The following is an 11,068-nucleotide window of genomic DNA, read 5'->3' as shown; positions in this document are numbered from 1 at the left end:
GGCAAAATAGATTGAAAAATAGAGGAGTTAAAAGCGAATTTGCCAAAAAATTTGATCGAAACAATTCAAGTTTTAGGACCCGCAAAGTTTACAAATAGTATATAAACGGGATTTTCAAAAAATAAAAAAGATTATGAAAGTAGTTCCTGGTCCTCTTCGGCCGTGGGTACATCTATCGTTTTGGTTTGTCGGAGACGTGGAGCACGGTGACGTCGCTCGCCAGTGGTTTCAACGTCCTCACCATCCAGTGAGACGCCGTGCATGTTTCGTTTGCCCCGAGCAATAGCTTTGTAGCTGAAAATGAAAAGTTGTAGTTTAGACAGTCTCCTGAAAGTCTTTGCGAGTCTTCAAATCTACAAGGTGGCGCAAAATTACTCGCACTGATAAAAAGGGATATATCTTTAACATAAGTATCTTGGAAGTACAAAAATTGGTAGAAATATAATTTGGTTCAAAGTTACTGAAATTTTCAAGGCGAATCCTTAATTGTAGGTATTGTTATGATTGTCCAAAGGCACGTCGTTGGGGTTTTCATGTGATGAAACAACTTTGAGAAGCGATAACTCAGTTCAGAGTTGATCAAATAACTTGATACTCGGGCAGTTTACTGATGAATTATCGAAAGTTCGGCACTCTAAATTAGAGCCCAGTACAACGCTTAACTCATATTTTATGATAGTTCAAACTTTAGTCCGTGTCATTCAGTAGGGAAATTCACTTCTGATACCCCGAGCCCTTGCATAAAACATGTCCAAGTTAATCAATCAATTACTCATTTTTGAAACATGTAATCTCCGGTGCGGAAAACATTCTCCAATTTTTTAATTTCTACTTTTTCTCTCCCTGCTTCCTTTTTCTAGTTGAATGCACCAAATCACGGATTTCGAAGTAGGGGATTAACAACAGAAAATGTAGTGAAGATTCTCTTTCGAAAAGAGAAGACACTGAATAAAGATTAAAAACAAACATGTAAGAGTTTCGATTTTTAGGGACTACCAAGGAGAGTTGTCAAGTGAGGAACTTCAAAAATATGGATTTCGGAATTTTTCGATGAAAGAAAAAATCATTTTTGCGTTTTGAAAAATATTTAGAAGTGAACAAAGTGCTCATTTTTGCTAATTTTGTCACAGACACGAAAATTCTAAATACCGTAGAACCTGTAATAGAAGGGCCTTATAAATTTGAACTATTTTTTCTCAATTCCTGCGCATGATATCAAGGATATGTCATCCGACAAAAATTTAAATAATTAAGATAAATATTTTTCAGCTAACACGTTTTTGATATCTTTCAAAAGAATTGAGATAAATGAGCTCAAACTTGACAGTGGGGGCGCCCTTCTATTACAGGTTTTACCTATGTACTTCTTCAGAGCTCCGAATCTACCTATATTTAGCTGAAATCCTCCAAATATTATTCTATTATTCCAAAATTCAACACAAAATTCAAAAAATCCGAAAATTCGGAAACCCTCAAAAAGTACAAACTAACCCAGACGTCTGAAAAATCCCAAAACTCCAGAAATTCAGAAATCTGAAAATTAAAAACTGCTCAAAAATTCAGGATTCGGAATTCCAAAAAAATGTAGATTTTCAAAATTCACAAAATTCTGAAATCTAAAAATTTGTGCTTCAGATTCCAAGTGTGAATAAAAGAGCTTTACACATTGAAAAGCTGAAGATAATTTTTTTGAAATTAATTTTAAAAACCATCTTTCCTCTGTTTTTCGATTTTAGCCCACTATTATTTTTAATTTATCTCAAAAAATTCAAATTAAACTCCAACTAACCGACTCAAATGTTTCTCAAGCATCTCAATTCTTTTCATCAGCTTTCCTTCAGTACTTGCGTGCTCCACGATCAATCTTGCCATCCTAAAAAACGCTCATTGCTTATTTTTTTCTGGAAATCTTAGACTAACCTTGTCTGTAACACTTTCACCGCATTGTTCAACGTCTCTGCAATCTCCTCAACCGTCTTTTGTTCTTCCGGCGCGTTATCATCCAAAAGATTATCCTTCTTCAGAATTTCTCGTCCCTTGACTAAAAGTAGCTTCCTGGCATCCGGATATTCTCTCAATGCATTCCACAAATCCTGTTTGCTCAAAACGAATAAATCCGTGTATCCGACGGAACGAACGTTGGCTGTTCGCCGATTTCCGTTCTTACTTCCAGCAATATTCAGAATACTGAGCTCTCCAAATACGGCGCCCTCTTGGAGTACGGTGAAAACTTTCTTTCCGTCATCATCAACGACTTGGAGACGTCCACGCTTCACAATGTACATCTCCCGACCAATATCTCCTTTTTTACAAATAAAGTCTCCTGGAGAAAACACTTGAAGCTGCAGTTGAAGCACTAATTCAGCAAGGAGTCCTGCTTCGCAATCCTAGAATTTTTAATTTGAATTTTTGAACTTATATTCAAAAAAGGCTATACCTGGAAAATTCTAACTTTTCTCAAAGTTTCAAAATGCACTTGCATAGCAATTTCAGCCTGAAGCTTATCTGGAAGCACTTTCAAAACCTGTTGATCACTCAGCGATTGTTTATTGGTCCACAGATAGTCGAACCATTTGATCACACGAATTTCAAGCTGTTTGCTGACTTTTCGCAACTCCATATACTGTTTTATTCCGTCCATTTTGTTTTGAAACTCTGTTCGCGCTGCACTCATATTTGAAATCATACTGAAAAAATGAATTTTTAAAAGAATATGACTAGAAATTCCGAAAAACTCACCTTCCGACGTTACCGACAATTGTAGCGAATATCAATACACCGCACATGAGATCCAAAGTGACAAACACGTATTCAATGTTGCGTACTGGACTGGGTACCTCTCCAATTGTTGTCAGAATTAGAGTCGACCAGTAGAAGCTGTACACGTAACGACGGAGAAGAGTGTCGGGAATATCGCTGAAAATTTCGAAAATGAGAATCTAGAAAAAACACAAAACTGTAAACTTTGGGATTTCTTGAGTGATTAGTATTCTTTAAGACGCGTTCTCTGTAGAACTCAACTTCAGGCCTACATATTACCCACTGTACAGAAAAATTCAAACTTGTTTTTTCTAGTTGATTTTTCATACATACATGTTCATTGCCTTCTAAAGTATATGAGATATAGTTTGTCCCGACTTGTCCCACACCTGCAAAAATATGGTCGTGGGGTGTCTAAAACATTTTTTTTCAAAAGTGAAATAATGATCAGATCTTAACGTAGAAGGTTTTTGGGCACTATTTTAAACGTTTTTTGTATTGGCACTATATTCATATTCGTTCATCTTACTAGGAAAAATTTCAATTTTTTTCGAAAAAGCTATTTTTTGGGCCTAAAAATGACCGTCCTGAAAAAAACTTCCATTATTTAATAAAATTAAACATCAAATTTAGATTTCTCGTTAAAAAATACATCAGAAATTGTTTTGAGATAAAGATAAACCTGAGGCCCTTATGATTTTTAGGCCAAAATGTGCCCAAAAATGAACTTTCGCCACATGGCAACTGAAAATCCCCCAAAATCGACCCTCACCTAAAAAAGAATTTTTACTGATCCGTAAAACGTAAAATTTACGGATTGAATAACCGTAAAGTACCGTAAAATCCGTAAAAACCTAAAAATTAGGAAAATTACTGTTTTTGGCAAGCAAAACCTATTTTTTCAAGTTCGGCGCTTATTTAGGTATGTAACTTCAATTCAATAATTTGAAAAACATGCATTGTCACACTTTCATTCAAAAAAATCTCAAAATTCCACTTCTGAGCGATGATCGAATTTCCAAAGGCATTTTTTGGTCTTTTTCAAAAACTTTGGTACTGTGTGACAATGCATAGCTTTCAAATTATTGAATTGAAATTTTGCAAAAATACCTGAAATAGCGCCAAACTTGAAAAAATTAGAAAAAAATTAGGCCAAAACCAGTCAATTTGCTAATTTTACGGTTTTTACGGATTTTACGGAAACAATTTTACGGAGACCCGTAAAATTTTACGTTTGTCTCAAAATGCCGTAAAAACCGTAAAATCCGTAAACGTAAAATCCCAGCCCTGACTTGGAAGCAGTTTTTGCCTCTTTTTTGGAGCTTTTGAAAATGCACGGAGACGATGAGAACAAATTATGAAACTTTGCCAAAACACCACACATGAAAAATGATGCATCTGGTGAAAATTTCATCAAAATTGGTGAGGGTCGATTTTGGGTGATTTTCAGTTGCCATGTTGCCATGACAGCAGGTGAAACATCATTTTTGGGCACATTTTGGCCTAAAACTCATAGGGGCTCATGTTTATCTTTTATCTCAAAACAGCTCCTGTTGTATTTTTTTACGAGAAATCTAAATTTGATGTTTATTTTGTTAAAATAATGGAATTTTTTTCAGGACGGCCATTTTTTGGTCCAAAAAATAGCTTTTTTGCAAAAATTTGAAATTTTTCCTAGTAAAATGGGCGAATATGAATATAGTGCCAATACAAAAAACGTTTAAAATAGTGCCCAAAAACCTTCTACGTTAAGATCTGATCATTATTTCACTTTTGAAAAAAAATGTTTTAGACACCCCACGGCCATATTTTTGCAGGTGTGGGACAAGTCGGGACAAACTATATCTCATATACTTTAGAAGGCAATGAACATGTAATAAATGAAAAATCAACTAGAAAAAAACAAGTTTGAATTTTTCTGTACAGCCCTGTTTTCGGTTCTTTCAGAGAATGTGTCTCGAAGTGTTTTATTGAAAATCCTCCTCCCCTTAAAAAATGGAGTATCCGACACTAAAATCTTTTTTTTAATTTTTGGATAATGGATGGAAAAATAGGAGGGTCCCCTCGAATTGAACGGCCCCTGTAATATGTAGAAGGGCCCCTAACTTTTAACTTGGAGCCGATTTTTCTCGTTTCCTGTCAACGATATAAAAAGTTGTCATCTAACAAAATGTTACTAATATTATCAGAAATGTTTTGTCAGTTTACACATTTTTGATATATGTTGCATGGAAATGAAATAATTGAGCTTAAAGTGCAAGCATTGGGCGGTTTTATATTAGTGTTTTTACGGTGATTTGAATTAACTTATAAAAAATTGGGAACTTCTAAAAAGTAAAATTAAAAATTTTTATGTTTAAGTCAGATAAAACAAGTATTTTCAGGTACTATAAGGCTTGTATAATTTTGAAGCTTTGCACAAAAACTGTGAATTATGCTTGAGTCTCTTCCAGGAAATCAAAGAATTCAACTTACTCTGGCAAACTCTGTTTGTTCAAATGTCCATAAACCCATGCATCCGTTCCCAATCCAATGTATTCCGAGATCCAAAAATAGAGACAAGCATTCCAATGAATAATAATAACAATGTACCAAACGACAACCAACACTCGAAATGCATTTGGCATTGAGCTTCTCGTCTCGGTTCTTTCCAGACAATCCCGAACTCTTTTATATCGAACGAGACGATTCAGTCGAAATACTGGCATTCCTCTCCAGACGATCGGAACTGGAATCGGCCATCCGAACAGATAATCCAGGGGTATCAAACTAGCAGCATCCCATTTCCATTGACTACTTTGCCAATATACTTTTGTCACTTTATCAGCCTCTCTAACTACCAATCCTTGATCCATATAACCCATTCGATAGTTCAAAAATGTGTCTATCCAGTAGACAGAGTCCATTAGCAAATCGAAAAATACCCAAATCAATCGAAAGTGCCAATATTTGGACCATCCAAGATCCGGATATTGGGAATAGGTTGGCATTTGTTTCATATTTTTCAGCAAGTCATCAGTACATTCCATTTGTGTTGTGCTGTTTAGAGTTCCATTTGTAAATATGCACAGAGCTTGAGAAGACGGTCCTAGGAGGTCGTTGAAAACTTGTCGAGCGATTACGAAGAGCAAGTTGTAGATGTAAGCGACAGTCACCTACAAAAAATAAAATTTTGAAAACGTTAAGAACATCGAAGAGGTTTTAAAAATGTAGCTGAACAAGATTGTGTTTCATTTTGAAGATTTCAGATTAAAGCACCTGTAATAGAAAGGCCACCAGGCAGGCTACTTTAAGCCCAAATATCTCACTTCCTGTACAAGATATAAAAAAGTTGTCAACTGATAAAATATTCTTCATATTATCAGCTCCATTTTAAAAGTTTACACATTTTTGTTATCTTCCACAGGAATTTGCGGTAGTTGATGTTGGGGATTCAAAATATCAATAAACTGAAATTGTGAAGTTTCAAATTTATTTTTCTTCTGCAGTTTTGAAGTTTTCGTTTTTTATCTTGTTGGAAATTACATTAAAATCTAAACCCCGCCACCGAGATTTTCATCCAGACAAAAAAAATCAAAATCTTTGAAAAAAACTCACTACGCAAGTCCAATAATAAAAATTATCGCTCGACGGATCCTGTGTGTACTCGGCCACATATTTTCTTGCTCTTTTGAAAATGCTCAATTTCGGTTCGGGAGGTGGAGGTCCAACTGAAGACGTTCCATCAGAGGATACAGGTCCTCCAGGCGGATTCGGTCCGGCCGGTGCTGCAGTGGTTGCTCCTGGCGGTGGTGGTGTTGCGGTGTCATTTGCATTCCCATTGGCTATGTACTTCTAGAAAATTTTGAAACTTCAGCAGAGTTTTTAAACGGAAAATCTTGCCTGTGCAAAAAGGTTTGCAGCGCTCTCTGTGGACGAGTGGACCTGATTCGATCGCCGTGCTAGCTGAAAAATTTAAGAGGTCAAAAAGAAAAAAATCCTTAATTGATGCCTTAGAAAATATGTTCTTCGAAGCAGGAGCTCCAGCCTGTCCAACGCCATTCGATGTGGATGGGTTTGAAGGATCTGGAGCATTTTGAACTGCAGTATCAGCCATTCTGAAAACATTTTGAAATTAATGGGATGTTTGATAAGGGCTACGGATGGGAAGCAACAAGCTCCGGAAATTGAAAAAAAGAAGAGAATAGAAAAAAAAAGGATTAAGCTTATGATAGAAAACTTATTAAACTTTGTGTCTTATGCACTTTACGTAGGTTGCTCAGACTTCACATGTCTAGGAACTATAAGTTCCAGATGACGTCAGAATTAAAATTTTTCCAGGAAGGAGCAATAAGTGTCACGAAAAAGATATGGGGAAGGAAGAGGAGAAAAGGAAAGATGCGCAGAGGAAAAAGGAAAGAGGATTCCAAATTTCTTATCCCCCACCACGACTTTTCGTCTCTCTCTGTCTCTCTCTCTCTCTTTCTCTCTTCTTCAGGTATTTATCTTTTTTCCTTTTCCGCTAAGATGTATGTGTACATGTATTAGCTAGTTATCAACTGGTTGCCCCGGGAGATGATGATGACTCGAAAAGTAGGAAAAAGAAAAAGGAGGGGGAGGAATGGTGTGTGAGGGTGGAGATATGAAAAGAGGACAAATTTTTAAAAGAGGGGAAGGAAAGGTCTTAACTTTTGAGAAGAAGGTTCGGGAAGAATACGAAGCCTTTGAAATCAACCTCGGCGAGGCTCGCCCGGTGAGGGGATTAAGGATTAATAACTAACTATGATGGAGGAATGTCTGAGTTGCTATACTTTTGAAGTAAAAAATCTTAACTGACACTAATCAAAACTCAGAAACCGAAAATTTGAAAATCAAGAAAAAAGTCTCATTTCCTCATTAGTGGGTAGTCGAAGCCAGCGCTTTGGCTCTTCCAGCACGGTAATTAGTCAGTGGTTAAGCCCACCCTATCCGTGCATTTTGAGGTCAATTATCTCAGTTCATGTAAATGATATCGAAAAGTTGTCAACTGATAAAATGTAGTTGTTAATATGATAAATATTTTATAAGTTGGCCAATTTTTGATATGTTTTAAAAAACCAAGATTTCAAACTCGAAGTGTGCGAATAGTGTGGGCATCTATGGAAGCAAATACGGTAGTCCAAGTCATAGAGCAAGGATCAGATTCTATTATAAAAACGGAACTTCTATATTAATCTGGAAATTTTATTACATTTTTAAAGATATATTAACCTATTCAGACCCCCGAAGATGACCTTTCTCAAAACGGAAATTGTCCGAAATTTAGAAGCTTCGAGATATTGGAAAAAGGACAGCATGTCAGAAAAATGGGCATTGGGAAATTGGGGGCAAAATTGGAAATTTCGCAGGTGACTGGGTAATTATAGGGTGTTGATATGCTCTCCAGTACTCTGTTTTTACAAAACCATCGTAAATATTAGGTTGGCGGGAAAGTCTTTGTCACTCTGTTTGTTTAATCACTGTTCTCGTATATGGAGGCTGTGTATGATATCGACTCTAGTGAATAACAAGGTGATAAGAACCTTCCATATAAACAAGTCCCCATTTCCTTCCCTGCTCCTCATCTGTAATTGAAACGATATGTTTGTTCCCACTGCTATTCACATCAGACATGTTTTGATTTACCTCTTCCTATCTCACACCACGATGAAGGATTCGGAAACTTTCTTGAAGAATGTGTACAACACACATGCCCCTCACTACAATACTATTCGCAATTGGTTCCATCGTTTCGAAAAAGATGACTTCTCGCTCGATGAAAAGGATCGCTCTGGGAGACCCCGTGAGTTGGATTTGGACAAGCTGAAGCACGCATTGCAATCGGATCCATTTCAATCTAGCCGTGAACTAGCTGTCACATTCGGAGTTCACCATAGCACAGTCCTTGAAGGTTTGAAGTCTCTTGGAATGAGAAAACTTTTTGGTCGATTCATACCTCATCACCTGACTCAAGCCAACCTTGACCGCCGAGTCGACGATTCGATTACTCTTCTCACTCTCCACGCGGGCGATCGATGGCTGGACCGGCTAATAACCGGAGATGAGAAGTGGGTCTTCTACGATAATCACCACAGGAAATCCCAGTGGGTTGGAGAAGGAGAGAGCCCACAGGATGTCCCAAAACCCGACCTTCATCCGAAAAAAGTTATGCTCTCTGTGTGGTGGGGAGTGGACGGCCCCATCTACTGGGAACTTCTGCCCGAGGGCAAAACAATAACTGGAGACCTCTACACTACTCAACTACGAAACCTCAAGAAAGCAGTCGACCGTTCGGCCCTGAAAGACAAGAAAGTGTACTATCAACATGATAACGCTCGCCCACATGTTTCGAAACAAGTGAAGCAGGAGCTGATGGGATATGGATGGAATGTTCTCCCTCACCCCCCGTATTCTCCTGATCTTGCTCCTTCCGACTATTGGTTATTTGGCGATATGACACGTGCCTTCGAAGGAAGAAGCTTCAATTCCCGTGGAGCGGTCGAAGCGGCACTCAAACAATACTTTGCCTCACGCCCGGCTGGATTCTACCGCAATGGAATCCATAAATTGAGGGAACGTTGGAGACATGTTGTTGATAATGATGGACAATATAATTAATTATTCGGTTATTTTTTCTTTGAGAAATAAACTATTGAAAAAGTGACAAAGACTTTCCCGCCAACCTAATAGTCTCCCATTTGCGGACTGTATTTGTGCACTTTGAGCTAAATTATCTCGGTTCCTATGAGCGATACCAAAATTTTGTCAACTGAAAAATGTAGCTGATAAATAAGAAATATTTTATCAGTTGACACATTTTTATATCTTTAATGGAAACCGAGATAATTGAGCTCACCGTTTGCGTATGGGGTGGGCTTAAGCTTTTTCTTGGGATACGGTACGTCACAAGACAGAGCAAAGTGATAACAAAAAGGTATACTGCCAGATAACTTCATTCTGATAATCATCTCGGAAAGGTTTCAGAAGATTCTAGAATACCGGAAATAAACTTGGGGGTATTGAGAAATAACTAAATATTTGGTGAAAAAATATAGAGGGCAAAGAAGCGAAAGATATGACAATGTATTGTTTATAGGGGTTTTATGTTAATCAATCTGAAAAGTTGGCAGGGCTCGAGGGCTGAAATTATTAATTAAAATTGAAAATTAATTTCCTGAAATCTGCGAAAAAGTTCCGGAAGTTGAGACATCAAGAGAATTATGAAATATGTTTGAAGTGATAAAAATTCTGCTTGATCTTTTGAGTTCGGATTGCAACTTGGGAATAAGAGTAAACGATTTCACAAGATTCAAAAACATTCAGGAAACAACGAGTTTGAAAAAAAACAAACAATTTCAAAGTTTCCGATTAGTCATCTGATAGAAAATTGTAGGTTTGTTGGGATAAAATGTTTTACTGTTTGAATAAATTGTAAAAAAACAGAAAACTAATTTTCAAGCTCGTTAGAAATTCATGAAAATAAAAAGGGATTACTGGTGAGAAAATATTTTCGAATGGAAAAAAGTGATATTGCACTTTCAAGATTAGGTGATGAATGGAAAATGATTGCAAAGGCACCTTGTACTATATAGTGCAAATTTATCAACCATTTTATTAATGAGAGTGGTTTCTTGACAGGCATATATGAAGTGATTTTTCGCTTTTTAAAGGGAGATTGGAACACCATAAAACCTGTAAAATCGGCTCAAATCGGACAGCTTGGAGGGAATTCTATAATATTGTCTGCGGTATCTCGATTACTGTAGAATATATCAATAAGTCTTCTATTAACAAAATTTTCATCATAATAACAAGGACATCTTGTCAGTTCATCACTTTTTAATATATTTTACAGGAACCGAGATAAATTTGGGTAAAGGTGATGTAAACTTCTCGACCTGGAAAATCCCTGTGGTTTGAAAAATTTCTTTTTATCGAACTCAACATTACCCAAACTTTTAAGCATTTTTCATCCGTTTCTTCAGAATTCCTTCATAGCTGAACAAGTGTTCAACTTGAAATTCCGTTTTGTTTTATTTAAAAAATCACATATTTCAGTTTTAGGCTTACATGTTTCTGGTTAGAAAAAACCGCTAGACTTTCTAACTTTATTTAGAGGATAACTCCAAAAATGTTTTACCAAGAATACTCTTCATAAGACGGTCCATGGCATTGCAGACCTGGTGGACCCCTCGCATCCCTAATATTAGGTTGGCGGGAAAGTCTTTGTCACTTTTTCAATAGTTTATTTCTCAAAGAAAAAATAACCGAATAATTAATTATATTGTCCATCATTATCAACAACAGTCTC

At 36.7% G+C, this 11,068-nt stretch overlaps 2 protein-coding genes across 2 annotated transcripts in view; both read right to left on the bottom strand.

Annotated features, from left to right (window-relative positions):
- Positions 1–131: 131 nt before the first annotated feature.
- Positions 132–6,856, bottom strand: Cbr-tax-4 (the record flags this gene model as incomplete). The annotated part of the gene is made up of 9 exons (XM_045244304.1): positions 132–294; positions 1,790–1,873; positions 1,921–2,387; positions 2,438–2,687; positions 2,740–2,916; positions 5,236–5,915; positions 6,358–6,594; positions 6,643–6,705; positions 6,797–6,856. 9 exons carry the CDS (start codon positions 6,854–6,856, stop codon positions 132–134), a joined length of 2,181 nt encoding a protein of 726 aa, XP_045093354.1.
- A 4,176-nt stretch (positions 6,857–11,032) lies between these two features.
- The window catches only part of CBG06951, a gene marked incomplete at both ends in the record, with an annotated part of 9,362 nt that continues 9,326 nt past the window's right edge, over positions 11,033–11,068 (bottom strand). Inside the window, one exon of the mRNA XM_045244303.1 lies at positions 11,033–11,068. This exon is cut by the window's right edge and continues 2,218 nt beyond it. Within this exon, the coding sequence (XP_045093355.1) occupies positions 11,033–11,068 (36 nt within the window).

This window comes from Caenorhabditis briggsae (genome assembly GCF_000004555.2).
Source record: "Caenorhabditis briggsae complete genome, chrIII, whole genome shotgun sequence".
Classification (NCBI taxonomy): Eukaryota; Metazoa; Nematoda; class Chromadorea; order Rhabditida; family Rhabditidae; genus Caenorhabditis; species Caenorhabditis briggsae.
The sequence above is the reverse complement of the archived record's forward strand: the minus strand, read 5'-3'. Positions and strand labels throughout refer to the sequence as shown.